The following is a 25,476-nucleotide window of genomic DNA, read 5'->3' on the forward strand; positions in this document are numbered from 1 at the left end:
ACAGGCTTGAGCCACCACGCCCGGCCTACAATTCTTTTAAAAGTAATTTCTGTGTTCTGGCTGAGTGCAGTGTGGCTCACACCTGTAATCCCAGTGCTTTGGGAGACGGAGGCAGAAGGATCACTTGAGGGCAGCCTAGACAACATAGCAAGATCCTGTCTCTACAAAAAAAATTAGCTGGGTACAGTAGCTCGTGCCTATAGTCTAGCCCCTAAAGATACTCAGGCGGGAAGATTACTTGAGCCCAGAAATTTGAGGTTACAGTGAATCATGATCCAGGCTGGATGACAGAGCAAGATCTTGTCTCTAATAATTATTATTATCACATGAATTATTAATATATTATAATATATATTATATATTCCTATATTCCTATATATATTCCTATATAAATATATTCCTATATAATTCCTATATAAATAGGAATTATTTATGTGTTCTTCTGAAATTCCTCCTCTGTTCATGCTTGTTTACTTTTTCCATTAGAGCCTTTAACACATTAATCATAGTTATTTTAAATTTTAAACTACCTGTCTGATAGTCTGGTTATGTTGATTGTTTTGTTTCTTGACAGTAGGTTCTATTTCTTAATTTTCTGTTTATCTCATAATTTTTATTGTCTGCCAAACAGTATGTAGAAGAGTAGAGACTGGGATAAATAACACTTATGCCTGGAAATGGGCACGCCTCTTCCCCTAGGTTCCTGAATATGAATTGAGGCAGTCTATTTGGGACTTCATTGCATTTGGGTTTTGTTGTTCCTATGGTTACCTTTAGTGTAGCACCAGATTTAAATTATTCTGGGGTACTTTGTGCTTAAGTTGGAGATTTGTTGGGTTGTTTCCCTTAATGTGCCTGCTCCTTTACCTTTAGGCCGTCCCTATGCACACAGTTGCTTAAGACTTGGTGCTTGTTAGCCTGATTGGAGCTGAAAAGTGGGGAAGTGGGTTCTCTTTTATTCAGCCCTGTTTCAGTCTTAAGCAAGCCCTGTACTTTGGACCTCAGAGTTGGGCACTCTCAGTGATCTTGACTCATTGCAGAGACATATCGCTAGTGATCTGAGCCCCTGGTGGTTTCCAGCAGGGTTAGAGAGCTTTCTCTTTTCATCTTTCCCCCACCTACAATGGGTCTTCCCTATTCCCTGGGGTCAACAGTGTTTTCTGCTCTTCCCCTAGTCAACTGAGGCTTTTGATCCATAAGGAAGAAAGGTCTTGGTGGAACTTCATGCTTTTTCCACTGCAACAGCTGTTCCCTTCCTCCAAACATATACCTCTCAGAAAGGCTTCTTCTGTCCTCCTGTCCTGTCCCCAGTCTTCCTCATGAACACCTGATGAGGCCTGTGCAGAAGGGCTTGCAAATAGATGTGGACTTCCCTTGCATCTGTCATTCCAAGAGTTCTGTACTCTCATGGTAGTTCATATTGGCCTGTTAGCTATTTGTTAAAACTGTTAGCAAAATTTATTTCACCCACTTGTATGTAACGCCCTGCTTTCTTCTCTCTATTGCAAGTGAGCCAGTCCCCAAGTCCTTCTCTCACTGGAGGTGCCTTTCTTTCCATAAATTCCAGGCTACGTGATTGTGACCTCAGCTCTCCAATGGTTTAAAGAAAAGTTGTAATTTTGTAGATTATCTGGCTTTTTCTTGTTATGGTGGGAGTGACGCTCTTTCCAGCTTTCCACATTGTAGATGGAACAGAAATACACCCACATAGGCTAACAAAGGTTACCTCCAGGGGGGATTATGGCCAAATTTTAGTCTCATCCTTTTCTGCATTATTCAAATGTTCTACATTAAGACCAAATTTCAATTTTTATAATAATATGTGTATGTCTATATTATATATGTAGGAGCCATTTAGGGCTTTGTGTTATTAAAATCTTAGGCACTGATCAAGCAAACTGAGGCTAAATCTCCACTTATATTTTGTACCACAAAGGTATCTTCTGAGGATTTAATAAAACGCATCTTTATAAGGAAGATTCACATACTTTTAATAATGCTTTATAGGTATTAAACACACACATACACACATGGCATTTGCTGTTTATTGCAAAGCAGTTTGTGGGGTACAAATGAAATGTTAACCCCTCCTTTCCTATCTATGATTGACTTATTTTTACAGATGTGGAGGTTAAAGTTTAAAAGCTGAAATGAGGGCCGGGCATGGTGGCTCATGCCTGTAATCCCAGCACTTTGGGAGGCCCAGGCGATGAATCACTTGAGGCCAGGAGTTTGAGAACAGCCTGGCCAACATATCGAAACCCCGTCTCTATGAAAAATACAAAAATTAACTGGGCATGGTAGTGGGCGCCTGTAATCCTAGCTATTTGGGTGGCTGAGGCACAAGAATCACTTGAATCCAGGAGGCGGAGGTTGCAGTGAGCTGAGATTGCACCACTGTACTCCAGCCTGGTGACAGAGCAAGACCCTGTCTCAAAAAAAAAAAAAAAAAAAAAAAAAAGAGGCTGGAATGACTTGTCTACCTTCACCTGCAAATAAATGAAATGGTCAGGACTCAAATATTTATTCAATAAAACCACAAATGTTCATTCATTCATTAAACAAATGTTTATTGATTACTACAATGTGCTAGGGACTGTGCTAGGTCCTAGACTACAGCACTACATAAGATAAGCATGCTCCCTGCCCTCATTGAGTTACAGTCTGCCAAAGGAGGCTGTTAAAAATTACGTGATTACATAATTACCACTGCAATCTTTGGCTTACAAATCAAGTGCCTTTTTCCTTAAATCAGGAAGACAAATTTATTCAAAAGATCAGGCTCCAACTGAGAGCTGACTTTTCAGTTTTATATACTCATTCATCCCTCAAACTTATTTGAGTGCCTTTTCTGTACCAAGCCCTGTGCTTGGCATCATGGAAATAAGAATTGGCACTAGAAGTTCTCACTCATGACCCTGGCAGGCCCAGGCTGAGGCACAGCTCCCCACCCCCTAGCTCAGACCCATCCCGTCCTTTCCAACTCAGAAAAGCATATTGAAATTCAGGGGAATAAAAATACACTATTATAGAGATAACCATGGATCATACACTCCCATTTACAGGAAAGGAAAATCATTCTCAAACTGGGGTTTTTCACTTCTTCCAAGTAATCTTGGCACAGTGGTTGTTAATAACAATTGGGTTAGCTAAAGTAAGAAAGTGTGTGTATGCATCTGTGTGTGTGTGTGTGCATGTGTGTGCATGCATGTGTGGTATGGGCAGGAAGGAGAAGTCAAAGAGGCAAAGAAAAGACTGAGGACCAAGCCTGAAATGCCAAAGGAATAGCAACACTGAACAGAAAAGCAGAGGGCACTGGATATGGGGAGCATATCCAAGGCACGTCAAAGTGCACAATGTGGTAGTTTCACCAAAGTGGAGTAGGACAGCGGTTATAGGTCAGATAGACCTAGGCTTGACTCCTGGCTCTACCACTTGCTGCATCTCTTTGGACAAGTAAAATAACTTTTGTGAGCCTCGATTTCTCACCTCTCTGTTGGGACTAACAACAGTATGTACTTCTAGGGCTGAGGTGAGGATTAATTAAGAAAGTACATGCGAAGTGTTTAGTAGCTTGGCACACTGCACTCATTAAAAGGTAACTGCTGTTATCACCATTGTTGCAGTTTTACTAGCATCACCACTGATGGTCATTCAGGGAGCTATGAATGTGGATGTAAGATGTAGGAGAAGGGCTGAAGCTGGAGCTGTAGACTTGGCAACCACCTGCACAAGAGGGAGGAAAAGTATGTCCCTAGAAGTGGAGGACACACCCTGGCATCCCAGCCTAGGGAAGGAGAGAGGTGGAGGGAAAGCAGAGGAAGGAGGTCGAACTGCAGGTATACACCCACAGAGGACAGTATGTCAAGAAGGCATAGATGCTGCAGGAGATGGAGTCAGTTGAGGCTTAGGAAGGCATCTCTTAGATCAGGTGATCAAGTGAGCTGCTATCGGGGGCAAGAGCTTCCAGGCAGAAGGGATGGCAAGTGCAAAGGTCCTGGTGAGGTAAGCAAGGGCCTGGAGTGTTGGAGAAACTGAATGGAGGCTAGTGCTGTGGGGATGGAGTAAGCTGGGGGGACAGTGGGAGGAGCTGCAGCCAGAGATAAGGAGGGTAGAGGGGGGGCAGTTAGGACAAGGCCCGTTGTCCATCTGGGGATGGAGAGCCATTCATTCTTACATTTCACTTAACAAGCATTTCTTATGTGCCTACTATGTGTCTGGCACTATGCTAGGTACTGAGGATACAGTGATAAGCAAAATGGACATAGTCCCTGCTCTCTGTGTGGAGGGTACAGTGAGAAAGATGTACAATGATCAGATAATCACACAAGTTGGTATATAACAACAAACTGTCATAACTACATGGCCGTTCAAGAGGAATCATCAGGTGTGCTGACCTGGTCTGGGGGCTTCGGAGAAGGTTTGCATATAGAAGTAACATCTAGTCTGAGATTAGCTGAATAACAAGGAACTGAGCAGGTGAAGAGGGAAGAGATGCTCTTGGCTGAAAGGATACCAGGGGCGAAGGCCCTGAGGGGAGAGGACCAATTGGAGGCCAGAGGTGCAGAATGAGGAGAAAGGGAGAAGGTGCAAGGTGGGGCCTTGGGGGCTGCAGCAAGAACTGGGGTTTTTATCCTAAGAATGATGTGAAAGCATTGAGGAGTTTTAATCAGAATTACAGGTGTTTTGGAAATGTCCCTCTCACAATGTGGAAGATAGAGTGGAGGTGGGAAGGTGAGCAGGGCAGGATGGACTCGGGAAGCTACTATAAGTCCGGATGAGAGTTGACGGCAGCCTGAACTAGGGAGAAAAGGGAGAGACATGGCTGTGCTTGGGAAGTAATTCGGAAGCAAAATCTGTAATATGTGGTAAACGGAAAGGGAGACTATGTCCAAAATAGTGTATGCAAAACTGGATACTTGCCTAAAGAAATTGTAACTGAATTTAATCAAGTCTTTAGAAGCAGACAGGATAGATGGATAGACTATATGACACTACAAGACAGAACTCAACCAAATCAGAGTGTAGGACATTCCAGGGAACAAATACCATGATGTTGCCAATAAATAAATGGCACAAAATAGGGGGGAAAAAGATTTAAGAAACAGAACAGGGCAATGTTATATCTTTCATGCAATGTGTGGACCTTGTTTGGATTTCTGTGGGAGAAATACAGAAATGTGAATGCAGACTGGGCTGTAGATGATATTAAGGAATTACTGTTCATTCTGTTAGATAAACTAATGGCATGGAGGATTTAAATGCTGCACACGCATTGTGTGCATGTGTGTGTATACACGTACACATACGTATTTGAACCTTGCCAATGAGAAATGCACACTCAGTTTTTAGGGATTCAATGACATCTTGGATTTGTTCCAAACACTCCAGAAAAGAAAAAGTGGAATATAATCTATTAAACTGGCAAAAATGATGTCAATTGTTGAAGCTGGGTCATGGGTCCTTGGAGGTTTATTATACTATCTGTCTTGGGGTATGTTTGAAATTCTTGAAAATAAAAAAGTCATCAATAAAAATAAAATGATGAAAAACACAGTTCATGCTGAAATAGAGGACACAAGAAAAGAAGCAGGTCCAAGGGGGAAATCACGAGTTCAGCTTGGAGACCTCTGGGCCGGAGGGTGCAAAAGTAAGTGCAGACGGTGAATCTGCACAGACGGGAAATTCACAGATTCAGTGAATCTGTGGGCCTGGAGAAACTACCCGGGGAAGGAAGAAAGCTTTGTGAGATGAGAGCCCAGGACTAGAAATGAAGAACTGGAAGGCGTGCTGACCAGGCAGAGGGCAGGAGTTCTGTGACTGGGGAGGAGCAGCCAGAAGGAGGGATCACAGAAGCCAAGGGAAGTGAGTGTTTCCAAAAGGAGGGCGCAGGTGACAGAATCGAATACCGCCAAGATGTTAAGCAGATGAGAACCATGACAAGTCCACTGGGTTTGGAATCATGCATGGGGGCTGCTTAGGTGAGAGCTGTTTAGGCTGAGGTCAGGAGTGAGGTGAGGAGGGAATGGGAGGTGAAGGAAATGAGGCAACGAATTGGGCAGCACTTTGAAGAAGTCTGTCTGTGATGTGGGAGAAAGGGCAGTGGCTTGAGGGGATAGAGTGGAGGAAATAAAGAGGTTTTTGTTGTTTTTAAAGTGAGACATTCTTAAATGCATTAAAATAATGAGCGGGACTGGGCATAGTGGCTCACGCCTATAATCCCAGTGCTTTGGGAGGCTGAGGCGGGCGGATCACTTGAGATCAGGAGATCGAGAGCAGCCTGGCCAACATGGCAAAAGCCCATCTCTACTAAAAAGACAAAAAATTAGCTGAGTGTGGTGGCGTGTGTCTGTAATCCCAGCTACTCAGGAGGCTGAGGCACGAGAATCACTTGAACCTGGGAGGCGGAGGTTGCAGCGAGCTGAGACTGTGCCATTGCACTTCAGCCCGGACAACAGAGCAAGACTGTCTCCTAAAGAAACAGATGAGCAGAATGATCTAGTAGAGAAGAAAAAGCTGAATATACAGGAGAAGGGACCGTCAGCAATGTACAATTCCTGAGAAAGCAGCAGGGGATGGCAAGAGGAGGGATCGCTCCTGGATTCTATTAGGGAGGAAGAGATGAACCAGGCAGGTAGCTGAGTGTTGACGACATCCTTCCTCTGTGTTTTTCTGTTTTTTTTTTTTTTTTTTTTCCCCCTGAGAAGTAGGAAGTGATTCCACCCACTGGCAGGGAGGGGAGATTTGGGGAATTGGAGGCATAAGCGTCTTGAAGAAGGTTGGAGATACCTATGAGAAAGGAAAGAATGAGTGACCAGGGAGAAATGGGGTTGCCCAGCAGGGTGGAGGTTGGTGATTTTGTGTCTGACAGGAGACAGTGGACGAAAGGCTGAACTAGGGCAGCAGGCTAGGCGGTGTTGGTGGAAGGCAAGGATGGTGTGGATGGTCAACAGGGGAGATGTCCCTGTATCTGGCACAACCAAGGAGGACTTCGTGGAGAACGAACCTAGGCCTGTGAGCAGATGGCTTTGATAGCAAGAGCCAGAAAATGGTGCCCAGTGTCTTCTCAACTCCAGATTCCCATCTTATTGCAACTTACTGCCCTGCTCAGTGCTTCACCTCTCCAGTTCCCTCCTGCCTCCTGTTCCAATACTGTCTTTGACTCTTGGAATCTAATAGGTTTCAAGGCCCATATCAAGGTTGTTTGCTAATTTAAAAATATGCTGTTGCTTCCCAGTTCCCACCAAATGGCAAGCAGTTTGGTAAGCTGGGTGAGCAGGCATGGCAGTTATGTTGCAAACGGGGTTCCTGCCTGCCTGGGAGGATCGGACAAGACTGGGCTTTCTTAGGCCCACGGCCCACTGTCTTCACCCCTCACACAAGCTCTTCAAAAGCATGAAGGAGAATGTTTTGCTTGCATCTAACTAGTTCTGGATGCCACCAAGCCTTGCAGTGGGCATCAGTGACCAGCAGAGTACATTCTGTTCGTGCCCTTCCCAGACCCACCAGCTCTCCGCAGGGCTTGGGCTGTTGGCACTGTCTCTGAGGTTGCTCTTACAAATGGCACCTATTGGTAGCAGCCCAAACATGATTAGGGGAAATAAAACCCTCTAGGGGACTGTGGGAGGAACTAAGCAACATGTGCAGCACTTAAAACTCATCGTTTCTCTTTCTAGCTTAACTCAGGTGATTCGAAAGTTTGCCAAGCAACTGGATGAGTGGCTAAAAGTGGCTCTCCACGACCTCCCAGAAAACTTGCGAAACATCAAGTTCGAATGTAAGTTCTGAGTTGGGAGTGAAAGGGAAGAGAGAATTACATTTTAGTGCCAAATATTTTACGTAAGTTGTTAATAACAATAGTAGCAGCAGCTACTGTTTACTGGTTGACTATAAAGCACCAGGTATTATACTAATTATGTATATACACATATTTAATCCTCATAAAAATGTTTATTATAGGTGGCAGACTTCTTCCTTTACAGAAGAGGAATCAAGCTTAGAGAGGTAGTGCAGAGACAGGATTTTCTCCCAGGTCTGACACGAAAGTTTCTGCTCACCACCACCATCCTCCTTATCTCATTTAATCCTCATGGTGCCTCTGCGATGTAGGAAGTAGTATCTCTATTCTACAGATAAGGCTCTGAGAGGCAAAGAAAGTTCCCCCAAAGCCACGCAGCCACACAGCTGTAAGTAGGGGCCAGGAATCAAACTCAGGTCTGAGATATCCTTGAAGTTCCTGCCCATAAAATGGTGGTAGCAGGAGAGAGAGAACAGCTTAAGGGCTTCACTCATTCTCTGCTTAATTAGAAAGCCAAATTAATATTTCTCATAAAGGGATTGAGACCGTGAACCCTTTCTTTGCTGAGTGTTGGCACCCATTCCCCAGCATTAGTTTTGTTTTTCTGTTTCAATCTGCCTGTACTTGCGGGGAGACTCATGTACGGTTTGTTTGTTGCTATTAAAGATGAAATGATTTTCAGCAAAACAAAGTTTTAAAATATACATTTTTAAAGCCCCATTTGAATACAACAGCTTGCTGTTCTTGCCCGAAATAAGTGCCAGTGAGCAAAATGAAGGCGATCAAATTACCCTCTCTCCACAGGCAAAGGGAGCCCTTTCAGACGCGCTTTGAGGTTGCCTGCAGTGGCCATCACCTATTGATAAAGCCCGCTTTATTTCATGGCTTTCAGCTCTTTTCTTTTCATGAGCACTAAATTCCACATCACAAAGTTAAAGAAAAAGTAATTAAGGAGAAGGATTAACGATTGATCAGCCTGGAAAATTAGAAGCCTCCCATCTGCCTCCTCCCACCCCCACTCCTCCACCCCACACCTTATTTTTTCAAATCAAGCCAGCTCTGAGTACAAATTAGAATAATCCTAGGGAAATTTCTGACTATTACTTGACCAGTTCAGAAATTACCAAGAAGAATGCCCCCGCACCCATTTTAATTATGCCGACAAAACAAACCCGTTCAAAGTTGGCGGCGAGGTTTGTTGGACCTTCCACCTGTGTGTGTCGGGCGGCGGCTGTTCTTCCCAGGGAGCCCAGCCTGGGAGTGTATTTTGAGAATGTGCAAGGAGTGGAAACAAGCCCCACTCCAACAACTCTGTAAGAATGAAGAGCTAGGGCAAGCACATGTCTCGTCTGCGTTGAAATCCACAGATATAAGATCACCCTACTTCAAATTATTAGCCTATTATGTCAGTGTAGCAAACAAGACCTTTTCCTAGCTGCAGTCATCATCGAAACATGCAAATAGGTCATGGAGATCATTTGATAAAAAGGACAGATTATGAATGCAAAGCCAGGTTCCATCCCAGAAGCACCTCCTAGCCCCACACACCACTGAGGCTCAATCAGGATTTACTATTAGACATACTACTTTTTAAAGGGACTTCTTCAAAGCTTCCACTTGATTCCTGCAATTATTTATGGGGAGAAGTGATTGAACTTGCAATTAGCGAAATGAAGACAATAATTGCTTTTACTCACGGTTGACTGACGCCACCATTTCTCACACCTGCGAGTGTATCGTGTGCATGACTTTGAAATATGTACCCTGAATGTCACCGTTAGGAAATAGTTGTTGAAGCTCACATGGGAGAACAAAGAACCAAGTGCAGGGTTTTGCCAGTGGGTATATAAAATGGGATTGGGCAGTGAGACAAATGTAGGCAAAATAAGCAGCCTACATTTTGAAATCTGCCCCTGGAAAATCCAAGTTAGAATCATAAAGCTTGCAAATACTTCAAACTAATTCTTTTCCCTTTGCAGTGTCGAGAAGGTTCTCCCAAATTCTGAGACGGCAAACATCACTAAATCATCTATGCCAGGTAGCTGTCCTGCGCTATGTGTTTTAACCACTGCTGAGTCATTGCAAATGAGGGGGCAAATTCGCAAAAACAACTTCCTGCAGGATCTTTCAGGTTACCAGGGCACTCTCTCTATTAATTTCTGCAGATAAGGAATGAAAACATTAGCCAATAACTAAATAGTTTCAACTAATATACAAAATAATTTCTGATATCGGTAGCCCCTTAACCTTTCAGATATGTTCTAGGTCCACAGTTCTGTGTTTCTCTTAATTATCCAGCCCAAAACGTATGTAGTGGTTGAACCAAATGATTCAAACAGATTAAGAGGATGATTTGTTTGTTGTATCATCGGAGTTCAAAGTCACATAATATGTTCAATATTTGCCCAATTTTGTTCAGTTTTTTTCCCAGATCTGCATTATTTTTAGCATGAAAGTGACATATGCTTGCTATCAAAAACATTTAAAACTATAAGTGTATTAAGTAGAAGTGGAAGATCCCACTCCATGCCCCTACCTACTCTGTAGTTATAGCTTGATGGCACATAACTACATTTCTACTAATTTTGCACTTTAATGAAGGGACTCTAAGTCTGTTTAGGCAACCGATTAACATTACATTAAAATATTAATGACCTTACAGCAGAGGTGGCAAACCAGTGGCCACAGGCCAAATCTGGCCCTCAGATGTGTGGAGTTATTGTTGTTTGGCTTGAATATGTTCAAAACGATTTTTTCACATGGTCACTAACAGTTGGAACTGGGAGATGACAGCTAAACCTTCAAGAGCTGACAACTTGCTCCCAGAGCCCCGTTTCCCCAGGCAGCTGTTAGCTGTTGGGCCAACCTTCTCCACAGTGGCCACTATCCTCATTCCACCAACTCTGTCACACTTGGCCCACCTCACTCCTGAATGTCACCTGCCTGCCCCCTTCCTGTGTTTCTGTTTGCCGCCTCTCCTTTAAGGTGCTGTTGGTTCTGGGTGGGTTCAAGGTCAAGATGGGAGGGAGGGGTTTCTAGTTAGAGTGGCCTGAAGGAGGGCCCCAGGTCAGGAACCAGAAAGTATAACACAACAGCCACATATACCTCCCTGCTCCTGTCCTGCCCCTGGCATGGACAGCACAGGGGTTGATTTGGAGACCAGAGGGAAATTCTTCCAGATTCATGCAGGCTGTTACAGAGGCTACACCTGGGCATTGTTCTGGTGACGGTGCAGAGCCTGACAGATTAATGGGATTCAGGGAAGAAAATTAATATTGGCCTAACAAAGAAACATTGCCTTATTTCTGAGGATGCTATGCCAGCCTGGCCCTCTGGTTCTTTTTTTCCAGCTTGGAAGAGTGGTTCTTGGGTCGTATCAGGGAACCAGACGTGGTTTTGGTGCCTCCCTTTGGGGATCAGATAATTTAGAGAGGACTTTGTCCCTTTAATGCACATGTAGATAAAAGCGTCCACACCCATGCCTATAGGCATGTGTTGCACAAGCATGGGGGTGCCCACACGTTCCCTCTCCACCTTCCGCACAAACACAGCATGTAATTTAATCAGCAAATGCCCCCTTTCCATCTCTACTGGACAACTTTCAGACACATTCCCAGATCAGACAGAGGACTAGGGTTAAGACTGGGAACAAAACACCAGCTAACATCCCAGTGAGCTTTCCTAAACACACCCACACAGCAAGTCAGACTAAACAACGTCCAACTGAAGACTCACCTCAAATATTTAGATCCAAGATTTGCACGTCCAGGCTCTTTCAGATATACCAGGCAAGTAAGCACTTGGCATTCCTATCTCAACCATTCACTTCACAAAATCTTTTGGGTGGCTACTGTGTGCCCAATACTGTGCTTAGTGGTACTTGCCCTCAGCAGGAAAACAAAAGTGTTAAATGTGATGAAAGAAACAGAATGGAAATAGGTGGTCAGAGATGGCCTTTCCATGGGTGTGACATTTAAGCTGGAGCATACATCATAGTGGGGCTGCTGGGGCAAGGAGGGAGAAGAATGTTCCAGCCAGCAAGAACACCATGTGCAAAGGCCTTGAGGTATCAACACAGTCACTGAAAGAGAAGCGATCTGAACAACAGTAGCCACTTTTATTGAGCTCCTTGCACTGTGCACTCTGTTTTTCAAACACTATCTCAAGGAATCCTCACCAGCAGCCCTTCTTTAAGAGGTAAGCACTAAGGCCCTAAACACAATGGTAAGAGACACCATTAAAAAGCGTGTTCTAGGCGGGGCGCGGTGGCTCAGGCCAGCAATCCCAGCACTTTGGGAGGCCTAGGTGGGCAGATCACTTGAGGTCAGGAGTTCAAGACCAGCCTGGCCAATGTATCGAAACGCTGTTCTCTACTAAAAACATAAAAAAATTAGCTGGGTGTGGCAGCATGCACCTATAAGCCCAGCTACTAGGGAGGCTGAGGCAGGAGAATCACTGGAACCTGGGAGGCAGAGGTTGCAGTGAGCCAAGATCGCGCTACTGTACTCCAGGCTGGGCAACAAGAGTGAAACTCCATCTCAAAAAATTAAAATTAAAAAAAAGCACGTTCTAAACACTTGCTTACAGAATTCACTCTTTGGTAAACAGTTCATTTCATTGTAATAAAGTGGCTCACAATGCATCTCTGAAGGAACATGCTCAGGAAAGAAAAAAACAAAAAAGGTAGGTACTAATGTATCTCCATTTTATAGATTAGGAGGCTGAGGTTAATCTACTTGCCCACCTGAAATCAATCAGCTGGTCAGCAACAAGGCCAGGATTTGAACTAGGTTATGTTTGAATCCAGGACACCTTACCTTTCTATTCAGTTGTTTTCATTATCCTTAGAGACTCACCTAACTCATATATTCTACGCCGATCATTAGAGATTCACCTCACTCATATATTCTACACCTTCGTGACCTTTAAAGAGTTCTCCAATTATTTAACTCAGACTTTACTTGTGCTTGGATGGTCTGGGTACAACAAAGGGTTGTCAGTATTTACCTTTGCCTAGGAATTTACAAGCATTAGGAGACTTGACAATGTCTTTGTGTATTTTTTTTTTTTGAGACGGAGTCTCGCTCTGTCACCCGGGCTGGAGTGCAGTGGCCGGATCTCAGCTCACTGCAAGCTCCGCCTCCCGGGTTTACGCCATTCTCCTGCCTCAGCCTCCCGAGTAGCTGGGACTACAGGTGCCTGCCACCTCGCCTGGCTAGTTTTTTGTATTTTTTAGTAGAGAGGGGGTTTCACAGTGTTAGCCAGGATGGTCTCGATCTCCTGACCTCGTGATCCGCCCGTCTCGGCCCCCCAAAGTGCTGGGATTACAGGCTTGAGCCACCGTGCCCGGCCGTCTTTGTGTATTTTAAATCTTTTTTTTATTTTATTAAAAGACATTGTGAAAACATGCAAGTAAAGGAAATGATCCTGGATATATATTTTTCTTTTCTCAATATTATTTCAACTTGATGATATTGTTCCAAGTATTGTTCCAACTTGTAAATTTAAGTTCACTAATGAGGGTTCCATGAAAAAGCCACAGCTTTAAAGAAAAACACACACACACACACACATATATATATATACACACACACACATATATATATATAAAATTATTCACACACTATACACATCCCTCCATCCACTAACAAACTACTGAGATGTATGGTGGTATAGTTTCCCTTTTCCTCCAACCTAATTATTCATATATGTTTTAATCATTATAGTTACATTTTAAAAAAGCAAAAACGGAAAACTAGAGCATAAACTGCTTCAGAATGTATTTATATGAAAAATATACACTTTGAAAGATCTGGGATTAAGTTAGGCCCTGGGGTAGCAAGAACACTTCTAAATCCCGGCCTGTAGCTTCTCAGGGACTAGAGATACAAGGATTATTCGGCACAGAGCTCCCATCCCACAGGCTTACATCACAAAGCTGACAGATCTCTGGGCTTCATCCCATTGTTCCACGGGGTCAAGACCAAAGGGACTGGAATCAGCAGGGTTTGGTCTGGCCCAGCCCACCCTGGTAGTTGCTTGTAGAGAAAAAGACATGTGTGGAAAGAGCCACAGGAGAAAACAGTGCCTGCATCTTCTGAGTTATGGAGTCTTCTGGTGCTTTCCTGAAATTGAATTTCCTGGAATTTCAAGGTAGTTTGCAAAATACCATAAGCAGATGCATTAACAAGGCAAAAGAAATACAGTGAAGGGGTTTTAACAACCCATGAGCTAATGAGTTGACTCGATTGGATTATAGGCATCTCGAACAGTGATCCACAGTGCAGACATCACGTTCCAAATGCTGGAAGACTGGAGGAATGTAGACCTGAACAGCATCACCAAGCAAACCCTTTACACCATGGAAGACTCTCGCGATGAACATCGGAAACTCATCATCCAATGTAAGCTGTCCCACCAGGGATTGTTGTCCTGTTCTTGTTTTTAAAAGAAAGAAAGAAAAAGTATCTTAGTAAATACTGAAGTGGCATCCCCACCCTGTCCTTCTTCCCAGCATCTCTTCTTCCTCATTGTTCCTTTTAAATGAGTCGGTCCAGAAGGAAGGGCTAATTGACTTAAGGGGACATGTGTCAGCACTGCTGGGTAAAGAGTGTTCTGGTGCAATTGGGCAGCACACAGTGTCATGCAAAGGGCCTCACATGTGACCTGAATGCCAGCCCTGGTTCCATGGAGGTGGCATTAAATATGAGAACAAAAGCTTATTGCCTATCTCAGTGTATGTCAGTCTGGGGTCAGCTGGATATGTTGCCTATTTTTCATTTGAGGGTCACATGAGTCAGTCCACCTATTGACAGGTGAACCTTTCAATCACGTTAAATGTTTGAGAAGCAGATGGATGGCGTTTTAAGTTTTACTTCTGTGAATATATGTTCATGTCCCAGCGAACAAAGATTTCCAACATGCAGACTGCAGGTATACTGCTCCAAATATTAACCCCATGTAGGCAGGATGTCTGTTCTTAGTACTAAAGCAATATGAGAGGGCCAGAGAACATCATCATTGTTAGCACATCCCTGCTGTTCTTCAGACGCCCATCCCAGCTGACTGCCCAGGGCATCCCCTGAGCCCAATGACCCTGGATCCATCGGTGTCTACAGGCTACCTCCATAATTAGAGAACATGAGGTCGGGAAACGTGAGGGGACACTCCTCCCATCAGGTCTCAGAAAGGTGTTGAGAGCATGCACTCCCATGTTCTCAGTGGGGTGGTGAGGCCCAGGATCCCCAAAGTGACATTGCCTGGGGAGCTGCAGAGAGGCTGCCCCACCAAGAGGGGTCTTTCTGAAAGCCCCAAGCCCCTTCAGATTTCTTAGTATATGCCTTCTGCACTGCTGTCTTGAGGAAACTCTTCATTCAGCTACCCAGTTTAAACTTGAGGTGCCTTTAAACAAATAAAGTTCCCTAGGAGGGTTCTATTAGAGATCTCTTTTCCAATAAGCCCTTTTCAAAAGCAAATGGAATAGTTGAAATGTCTGAACATGTGGACCTTCCCCAGGACTTCTTTCCTGACTTAGCCCAAAGCTCACTCAGGCTGTTACTTCTTCCTTCACAGCTACCCCCAGCCCACTTTTCCCCTGTTAAGAATTTTAGAGATCATCACTAAAATAATAATTTAGCTTATTGACTGCCTGCTCTAAGCCAGCTCCTGTGTCAGATCCAACATACGCATGGTCCCATTGAATCTCCACATCAAGCCCATGAGGAAGACACTCTTATCACCCCCACTTTACAGATCAGAAAACTCAGGCTTAGAGAGTTGGTGAACCTAACTCAAGGTCACGCAGCCAGTAAGCAATAGAGCTGAACCCAAGTCTGGTCTCACATCTAGTCTCAGCTTCACCACCAGGCCTTAGTGCTGCTCATGTATTCATGTGCAGAGGAGACAAAAAAAAAAAAAAAAAAAAAGAAAAGAAAAAAAAAAGGGAAATGTGGGTGAGTTTCAGAGGTTCCAGGATCTTTCCAAGTGTTTACAATCATGCTTCCTGTTCTGCTTTTTTCTGTCCCCTGGATGGAATGTCAACAGAAAGCATGGCCCTGCATACCCTAATAGCACTGGGGGTACCTCTGATCATTGTGTCCCTAGGAATTCCCAATGGGCCAGGCACAGAGCAGGTGTCCAGCAAGGTTCATGGAATACCAAAGAGATGAGTGGAAACCCAGAGTGAACCTAGTTCTTAGCTCTGCGAATCTTCCTAGCAGTGTTAGACTCAGTTCTCTGCCCGCCTCAGCACCTTTCATGAGGGAGGAAAATGTGAACCAGACTCATGGGGAAAAATACAATCAGCATTGCTTGCTTAAGGGACCAGCCTCTGAGCCTTTGCTGGAGCACCATGGAGGTCACTCTGCCTCTCTCAAGAAGGAATCTTCTGTGGCTTTCTCTTCAAGTTTCCTTAGGTCCAGGGCAGAATGGTGCCCTTTAAAGCTGTGACTGCATTCTTCTTCTGGGGACATAAATGCTGTGGTTCAGTTCAACCCAGCTAGTCCTTATTGAATGCCTGTCCTAAGTCAGGTACTGTATTAGATGCTGGCCAGAGGGCAGCAAATAAGATGGACAAAACCTTTCCCAACATGGAGTTTACAGTTAATGGTAAATCAGACCTCAAACATGTATTTACAGATGTGTTGCATCTTACCAAAGAGAACAGTGCCATGTAATGCAGTGCTGTGAAGGGGGAATTGAGGTAGGGTACCAAGCCTCAAGGCAGTCCAGCACATGTGTGTCAACCCTGTACCTCCCAAGCAGACAGCTGGGAAGTCCCTGAACACACATGGAGTTGGACCAAAGGTCATCTTGAGCAGGGTTGGGACAACTGTGTGCAGTGCTCTTCTTTCCTCACAGCCAGCTGACAAATCTGCAAACTCTTGCTTGGGGTGGGGGGTTACCATCACCTCTGTGATACAGATCTCGGCCAGCAATGCTCAGCTTACCTTAGATTTTAAAAGTGCACATTAGTACTTAAGCAAGCTGATTAGAATGAGTTATCATTGTAACTGCCCAAGGTCTGTTGGGCATCCCAGCCCCATGTCCAAGTTCCATTGACTGGGATCCCCGGGGCTGGGATGCCCAACAGACCTTGGTTCAAACCTTGCTCTTACACAGCTTTTACACAGCATGGGGCTGGGATGCCCAAGAAACCACAGCTTTACACAGCATGGGGCTGGGATGCCCAAAAGACCTTGATTCAAACCTTGGCTCCAGTGTACTGTGACCTTGGTTTCCATTTCTGTAAAACGGGACTAATGTGAAAGGATTAAATGAGACTATCTGTGCCACCTGCTTGGTACACAGTCTAGTATTAGCATAGTGAAGTGGTTAGGAGGCAAGCCCTTGAGTCAGGCTGTGATTGAATCTTGTCTCTGCAATTCACTAGCTGTGAAAGAACAACCTTTGGAAAATTACTCATCTTTCTTTGTCTGTTTCTTCACTTGTAAAATGGAGGATAATAATGGTACCTACCTCCTTGGGTTGTGCATCCATTCAGTCAACAAACATTTGAGCATTCTAGTGCTCTGACCCTCTGGTCTCAGAATCTTACTTCTTGTAGCAAGCATCTACTAAGTAAAATAGAGCAAAGTGGCCAGTCCTTTAAAATGAGAGAACAAAAACTGCTCAAGTGAAGATGAAAGAAACGTATGGATCTTGAATTGTGGTTTGATTTACTGATCTCTGCATACAGGAACACAAAAATGTGATGAAAACAGATGCTTCAAACTAGAGATCACCAGAGCCATGTTTCTATTTTCTAGAGCACTTCATTGATTAAAAAGCACTTCCAGATTCAGTTATCTGAATTAAGATGAAGACAGGTTGTAAAGTGGTAGGATTATCTCTCCAATGAGGAAAATGAGCAGCAGAGAGACTGTTGCACTTACTCAACAAATATCTATTAAGCACCTACTACATGCCACACAGAGAGGCTGCTTAAGCTACCTGCCTGATATAGTTGTGGTCCAGAAACATTTGAATTATCAAATGTGCCCTACCCTGGGCAGAGAGCAAGAGAGCAGCAATGCTTCACCCATTACTTCAAGCAAGAATTTGTTGGGTAACAACTATGTCACAGATAATGCACCAGCTAATAAAGATACCAGATGAAGAACTAGCAGGGAGACACACATGCCCATCCAATTATGCCAGTGCCATTAGTCATATAAGAAAGGTAGAAAACCGATACTAAAGTGCTATGTGAGTGCAAAGGAGGGGTGATCAGTTCTGCTGGCAAGGGGCACGGAAGGTTAAAGGGATTTCATACCGGGGCTGTTTCAGCCGGGCCATGAGGAACCAAGTAGTGGGAATGGCCTGAAAAAACAGACTAAGGCTATGAAAAAAGCAGGGCTTGTTGGGGGAATGGCAAGCAATATGGGATAGCCACAGTTTAATGTGTTCACAGGCATGGAAGATGATCTTGGAAAGGTAAGTTGGCGCATGTTTTATAAAGTCTTGAATGCTCTGCTAAGACCTTGGAGTTTTATTTATTTAAAGTTTTACTTTATTCAAAGTTTTGTTCCCCTGTTCTTTTAAGACATAGCTCTTGTTAAATACAACCGCAGTGATGCATGTGGGGTTCTCCTTTGTTTGACAGTATATCAGGAGTTTGACCACCTCCTGGAGGAGCAGTCTCCCATCGAGTCCTACATTGAGTGGCTGGATACCATGGTTGACCGCTGTGTTGTGAAGGTTGGTAAACCAGCGCTGAGGGGGCAGCCTTGGGTCCTGCAGCCCACCACCGCCTACTGTGAACTTGGCTAACACAAAGCCCCATGGTGAGCTGTCTGAACAGGGTTTTGAGGAGAGGCCCCAGGAGGTGAAGGGGGCACAAGGCAGGACTCTTGAGTCTTCCATCCCCGATTCAACCAGGTCAGCATCTCTTTTATCTGCAGTATACACTGAGTCTTGGCATAAGATTTCATTTTTTTTAAAGTATTTTGCTGCTACAAACAAAACAAAAACCATTGCTCCATAGCAATGACTTTGAAGACCATAAGCTTTCCTGTCATTTTTCTGTATGTATGTATGTATGTATGTATTTTTGAGACAGGGCTCACTTTGTTGCCCAGGCTGGAGTGCAGTTAGCTCACTGCAGCCTTGACCTCCCCAGGCTCATGTGATCCTCCCACCTCAGCCTCCTGAGTAGCTGGGACTACAGGGGTGTGCCACCATTCCCAGCTAATTTTTGTATTTTTTGTAGAGATGGAGTTTTGCCATGTTGCCCAGGCTGGTCTCAAACTCCTAGGCTCAAGCGATCATCCGCCCATCTCAGCCTCCCAAAGTGCTGGGATTACAGGCGTGAGCCACTGCAACTGGCCTTATTTTTCAAAGAGACAGTAATAAATGAAAGGTCAAGTCGACCACTATTAAAGCCATTCACTTTCTTGTAGGTGGCTGCCAAGAGACAAGGGTCCTTGAAGAAGGTGGCCCAGCAGTTCCTCTTGATGTGGTCCTGTTTTGGCACGAGGGTGATCCGGGATATGACCCTGCACAGCGCCCCCAGCTTCGGTAAAGCCACCCCAGCCCTCCCCATCTCCAAACACCTTTTTCTCTGGGCTCCGTGCATTGAGTCTACCACAACCTAACTTGCTGTTTCTGCAATGTCTTCACCCTGAAACACATCTGTTCTGGGGAGACATGACATTGTTAGGACTTTCAGGGAGAGAGATGGCGTTACATGCTAAAGGTGGAGTATCAATCTGAAAATGAGTGGTTTTGTCCACAGATAGTACTATCTGAGCTTAAAGAGGAATAAATTGCAGTGGCTGTGCTCCCCATGCCTAGATGTCCCCAGTGATTGCTGCTTCCACAGCACGATTTCATAGAATCCCACATTTGCGCACTTCCCAAGACTGAGCATGTGAAGAAACCTCTGAGTTTGAACACTTGCAAATGGCTTGACTGACCATACTCTAGCTGTGGGCAGATGACGTTAAGTTTTACTTAAAATTGTACTCTAGTATAATCCCTAAAAGAGGTCATTTGCATTCACTTTCCCTTTTGTTTCACTGACCCTTTAAGTCTTCATCACCTCCAGGAGATAGGAGACATCCCCACCTCAAGTCTTCATCTGCTGCTTTCTAGTAAAACACGCCTTGAACTCTCTGCCCAAAGGTACTGATAATAGTCTCTGCGGGCAACAACCTGATTACTGAATCGGGGTGAATGTTACGCTACATTGTAGGACAGTTTTCTACTTTTCACCAGAAAGAAAGGAATATGTACCGAGTCCAGATCATCACTGGCAAAGTGAGATGGGACTTTTGGGCATTATCCAGACATTTGAAATCCCAAAACATTTTGGTTTCAATTTTCTAGGCATTTCAGCAAAGGGGCATTGGTAAATTTTCTGGGTAATTGCTTCAGTTCTCTATTTTGCTTTGCAAGTAAGGGTTGTGGTTTTGTTTCTCATTATCTCCAATTAAGCCAATCAGCTCTGGGTTTTGCTGTGGGTTTAATTTGACACTTTTCCATCTAGCTTTTTATGGTCTTGTCACCATTTTCCAGTTGTGCTATACAATGAAGTTAAATATGTGGGAAAACAAAGAAGGCAGTATTTTTTCTAAACAGCCCTGTCCATGAAAGACTGTGTTTACCCACTTGGAGAAGCGTTTTGTTGTGGATTTCTTTAATCTCAGCATTGGAGAGTTCTCTGAACCTGCCTGCACCATGGCTACAGATGGAAATTCTCCTTGAGCTGTGTATGGAAATGCTCCGCTGACTGCTACCTGGGCAGTGGCATCAGGCATGGCATTTTGATGACTTCCAGTTCAGCACAGTTAGTGTTAGCACATGTTACCTCTAGCTCTGGAGAAATCATTCATGCAGAACTGTTTTCCCTTAAGTGAACTGTTGGAAAATATTTGAGATTTTTTTCATTGCTTCCAAGTCAGAGAATCAACAATATGACACACAAATACATACATATCCACATCCACACAGTGAGCATCCTCTCCATGCTTTATCCTTTATTCTTCAATTTGCTGATTTTTAAACGGACCACGTATGCTAGCAGGTGCCTTTCATTAGACAGGGAAAGTAATTCCCTTGCAATATTCTTTGAAATGCATCTGTGCTTACTGAGTTAACAGTCAATGTAAAAAAGAAAGTTTGAACAGGAGAATGATTAGGCTTTATGAATGGGTTGAATTTACTACTAAGAAATAATGGTTCTTTGACATGTGTTTCTTTTTGAACCACACACTATTTTGGGATAGATATACTGGAAACTCAGGCAAATGGCAAAAAAAGATGATCACAAATCACTTAGAAAAGGAAAAAAAGAGATATTAACCCAGTCTCAGTTTTACAGTATTTTTCAACCCCGAGTGGGTTGAAATAATACCTGTCTCCAAGTCCATTTAGCAAACTATCTGAAATGGCGGCCCAGCTCATCTGACTCATTGTTGAGTTTTGCAGCTTGGGGTGACAGGCAAGTTAAAAGAGTTTGTGGCAGACAAAAGCCCAGCTCCCCCTTTCTGCCTGTATATGTCAAAGACCCAGTTGGTGGTTGTGTTTGGGTCATGTGTTCCCTGTATGAAAACAGCTAATTAGGAAAAAGAGCCCTCTGTTCCCTGGTCCCCTCCCCCAGCCACAGGGGCCAGCTCTATATATCTTATAACTCCCACATGGTCCTTGTTGCCGTGAATGGCTACAGGGTTTGTGTGTCAGCGTAACAGGCTGACCATTACAATGATCGTGTGGAATATCACAATGATCCCGTAGGGGACTCTATCACCTCTTCCCAGAACAGCCTCTTTCAAAGGTAGTTGACTCCTTTCTTCTCCTTAATTCCTTTTCACTCTCTTCTCCTTAATTCTTTTTCACTGAAAGAACCTATGCTGTGAACTAAAGTAGCCAGACTTTCTTTCTTTGCTGCAAGCAGTGTTTCTAGCAAAATTAGTGAGCAAAGGTAGGCTATCAGGCAAACTTTTAGTCCTAATGGAGCTGAGCAAATCAAAGTTTTGTTTTTAAAAAAACACCATCTTTTTAGTAGACTGATCTGATTTCAGTTCCTAGAGTACCTAGATCTCAAGTCGGTGCTAGCGCCTTTACCCTTTCATTCTGGGTTTTCACCAAATGCCTGCTTATTTCACTGTTACGAACATCTGGAAGGTAATAATAGTTCCCAGAAGTACTCCGGCATAAGTCAGTTTAAAAAGCAGCCTGGGTGTGGGCACAGCTCATGGCACACTTGCACAACACTTCCACGGTTTCACTTTTTTACACACCTGTTGTCTGACTAGCATCAAAGCTCACTCACTTGGGCAGGGCCGGGGAGACCATGTGGGCATGTGTCAGGGAGCGGCTCCCAGAACGAGTAGCCATGACCAAGCCTTCCCAACTGCTTCTCTATGCTCAGATGGCCTGGCCTGGCTCCCTTTTAGGCAGAATCTGCTAAATTGCAGGACCTGAATGTTCGCAGTGTCATTCAGGTCCCCACCAAGCACTAGGATACAGGAATTGCTTTCCCTGTAGTCAGGAGTGGAAGTAAAAACCCAGAGAAGAGAGGACTTGCGTGTGGACTCAGAGAAGTGGCAGATTGAATTCAACCCACAATCGTTCCCATGCTAAAGCTGCAGTTTTTTCTGCCATGCTACACTGCCACCACCTCATTTACCTTTCTTTGGGTAAAAGAAAATTAATAATAACAACACAGCAACATTCATTGAGGGCCGAATATACTTTAGACATTACATTTTCTCAATTACTTCTCACACAACCCTGTGAGGTCTGAATTACTGCCCTCAATATGGCTGACAAGGAAGCTGAGATAGAACTTGAAGGGTTTGCTAAAGATTGGAGATAAGAATGAAGCAAAGACAAGATAATGACGACTATTATAAGAAATATTTTGGAAGCACATACTGTCATTGAATTATTGCATTAACTCTGCAATGTAGGTAATAATGGATACTTTTCCAAAGAGGTGAGAAGGGAGCTTGGAGAATTTCCTTGCACAAGACCAATGCAGCAAATGTCAGAATTCTGTTTGAAAATCAAATCTCCCTGACTACAAAGCCCATTCCTTTTTGATTATCACAATTAAGGCCAATACTCTGGGCTCAGATGCATGCCACAATAGAGTTAGAAACATTTATTTAATCCACATTAATGATATTGTTAATATTTTTAAAAATATCTGTGGATTAAGATTAAAAATTTTAAAGCTATGAGAGACAAGAATAATTATTAGACTGTCATAAGTAGTAAGAGATGCCAGAAGACAATGGAGTAATATCTTTTAAGTGTTGAGAACAAAGAACTGTCAACTATTATTGAAGAGTGAGGGCAAAATAAAGACATAATCAGTTATACAAAGACAGAATTTGGCACCCACAGATCTTCACTTAAAAAAACAACAACAAAAAAAAAACTATTAAAGGATGCATTTCGGCTGGGCACGGTGGCTCACACCTGTAATCCTGGCACTTTAGGAGGTGGATTACCTGAGGTCGGGAGTTTGAGACCAGCCTGGCCAACATGGCAAAACCCCATCTCTACTAAAAATGCAAAAATTAGCTGGGTGTGGTGGCAGGTGCCTATAAACCCAGCTACTCGGGAGGCTGAGGCAGGAGAATCACTTGAACTCAGGCAGGCAGAGGTTGCAGTGAGCCAAGATTATGCCATTGAACTCCAGCCTGAGCGACAGAGTGAGACTCCATCTCAAAAAAAAAAAAAAAGGATGCATTTCAGCAAGAAGAAAAATAAAGCCGTAGCTGAGGTCTAGAATGCAAGAAACAATAATGTTCTAGTTATTGTTGCCATTGCTGTGTAATAAATTACCCAGGCTTAATGGCTTTAAGACAACCATTTTATTATGCTTATGGATTTTGCAAGTCAGGATCATGTGCCAGCTTGGGGTTCCACGTGCAAGTGCCCCAAAAGTGAAGTCACTTTGCTTTTATGATCCAGTCTTAGACACAGTGTAACTTCCCTCATACTCTATTGGTCAAAGGCAGTCCCAAGCCTATCATGACTCAAGGAGGTGCACAGACCCCAGTTCTTAACGGAGGGCACATCAAAGAATTTAGGGACCCTGTTTTAAGATGAGAGAGATGTAAAAATATGTAAACATATTTAATTAACTATTGAATGTAATTTAAAAACTAAAAACGAATTTATATATGTGTTTTAAAAAGTTAAAAATAAGTTCTAGGTAAAAATATAACACGGAGTAATGAGAAGAGAATCTTCAAGGAACAGTTGAAGCATGCTAAGGTCTTTGTCTTCTTTAGGAATACTAAGTAACTTTAGGCTTTGTTGGAGAAATTTATAGTTTGGACTTAATAAATGCTTAGCATATATGTTAACAAATTAAGGTATCATTACTAAAAGAATACAATCATGATTATAGAAGAAAATGGAAGAATATGAAAACTTAAGAGATAAAACATTAAATGGAAAAGAAGAATTGAGAAGATAAAAGAAGCATAGAAAATGGATGGTAAATGAAAGCACAAAATAGGATGGTAGAAATAAAGACCAAATGATAATCACAATAAAGGAGTAAGTCTCTTCCTTCAACACACATCAGGCATAAATGTTTTTATAGTTTAACTAAACTTATAAAAAAGTAACAAAAAATATAAAATCTTTAGTTTATGAAAATAAACATGAAAATAAATATTTCAGAGAATAAGAGGCCGGGCGAGGTGGCTCACGCCTGTAGTACCAGCACTTTGGGAGGCCGAGGCGGGCAGATCATGAGGTCAGGAGTTCAAGACCAGCCTGACCAACATGGTGAAACCCTGTCTCTACTAAAAATACAAAAATTAGCCAGGCATGGTGGCACACACTGTAATCCCAGCTACTCAGGAGGCTGAGGCAGGAGAATTGCTTGATCCTAGGAGGCAGAGGTTGCAGTAAGCCGAGATCATGCCACTGCACTCCAGTCTGGGCAACAGAGCAAGACTCCATCTCCAAAAAAAAAAAAAAAAAAGAAGAAAATCTGTTTTCAGTGACTGCAAAGTTTAGGACATCCTGGTCCAGCCTAGGATGTCTGATCTCATTGTCCTTAGTGCTGCTTTGCCCACCTCATTTCCTTCAATAAAATGGTTGCCCCTGCAAAATAAGGAAATGATTGTATTCTTTTAGTAATGATACCTTAATTGATTAACATATATGCTAAACATTTATTAAATCCAAACTATGAATTTCTCCAATGAAGCCAAAAGTTACTTAGTATTCCTAAAAAAGACAAAGACCTTAGCATACTTTAACTGTTCCTTGAAGATTCTCTTCTCATTACTCCATGTTATATTTTTACCTAGAACTTTTTAACTTTTTAAAACAAATACACAAATTAGTTTTTAGTTTTTAAATTATATTCAAAATAAAGAAATATACAACTCATTTTACAAAGCTAACATAATCTCAATATCAAAATCTGGCAAGAAAAGCAGAGGAAAAGAAAATTATGACTCAACCACACTTTTTTTTTTTGAGACAAAGTCTCACTCTGTTATCTAGGGTGGAGTTCAGTGGTGAAATGTAGGCTCACTGCAACCTCCCCCTCTCAGGTTCAAGCGATTCTCATGCCTCAGCCTCCTCAGCAGCTGGGATTACAGGCGTGTACCACCATGCCCAGCTAAGTTTTGTATTTTTAGTAGAGATGGGGTTTCACCATGTTGGCCAGGCTGGTCAGGAACTCCTGACCTCAAGTGATC

General features: G+C 43.3%; 1 protein-coding gene and 1 long non-coding RNA gene across 4 annotated transcripts in view; one reads left to right on the forward strand and one right to left on the reverse strand.

Moving 5' to 3' along the window:
- Positions 1–25,476, reverse strand: part of LOC111528398 — a 275,213-nt gene that overhangs the window by 203,306 nt on the left and 46,431 nt on the right. The window lies entirely within an intron of this gene.
- Positions 1–25,476, forward strand: part of RFX4 (regulatory factor X4) — a 179,150-nt gene that overhangs the window by 119,312 nt on the left and 34,362 nt on the right. For all 3 annotated transcript variants that reach the window (XM_023194451.3, XM_023194372.3, XM_023194531.2), the window contains 5 exons: positions 7,677–7,777; positions 9,778–9,836; positions 14,058–14,202; positions 18,402–18,496; positions 19,198–19,315. In XM_023194451.3, coding sequence (XP_023050219.1) covers positions 7,677–7,777; positions 9,778–9,836; positions 14,058–14,202; positions 18,402–18,496; positions 19,198–19,315 — 518 coding nt within the window. The remainder of the gene's footprint in view (positions 1–7,676; positions 7,778–9,777; positions 9,837–14,057; positions 14,203–18,401; positions 18,497–19,197; positions 19,316–25,476) is intronic.

The sequence above is a fragment of the Piliocolobus tephrosceles genome, chromosome 10 (genome assembly GCF_002776525.5).
Source record: "Piliocolobus tephrosceles isolate RC106 chromosome 10, ASM277652v3, whole genome shotgun sequence".
Lineage (NCBI taxonomy): Eukaryota > Metazoa > Chordata > Mammalia > Primates > Cercopithecidae > Piliocolobus > Piliocolobus tephrosceles.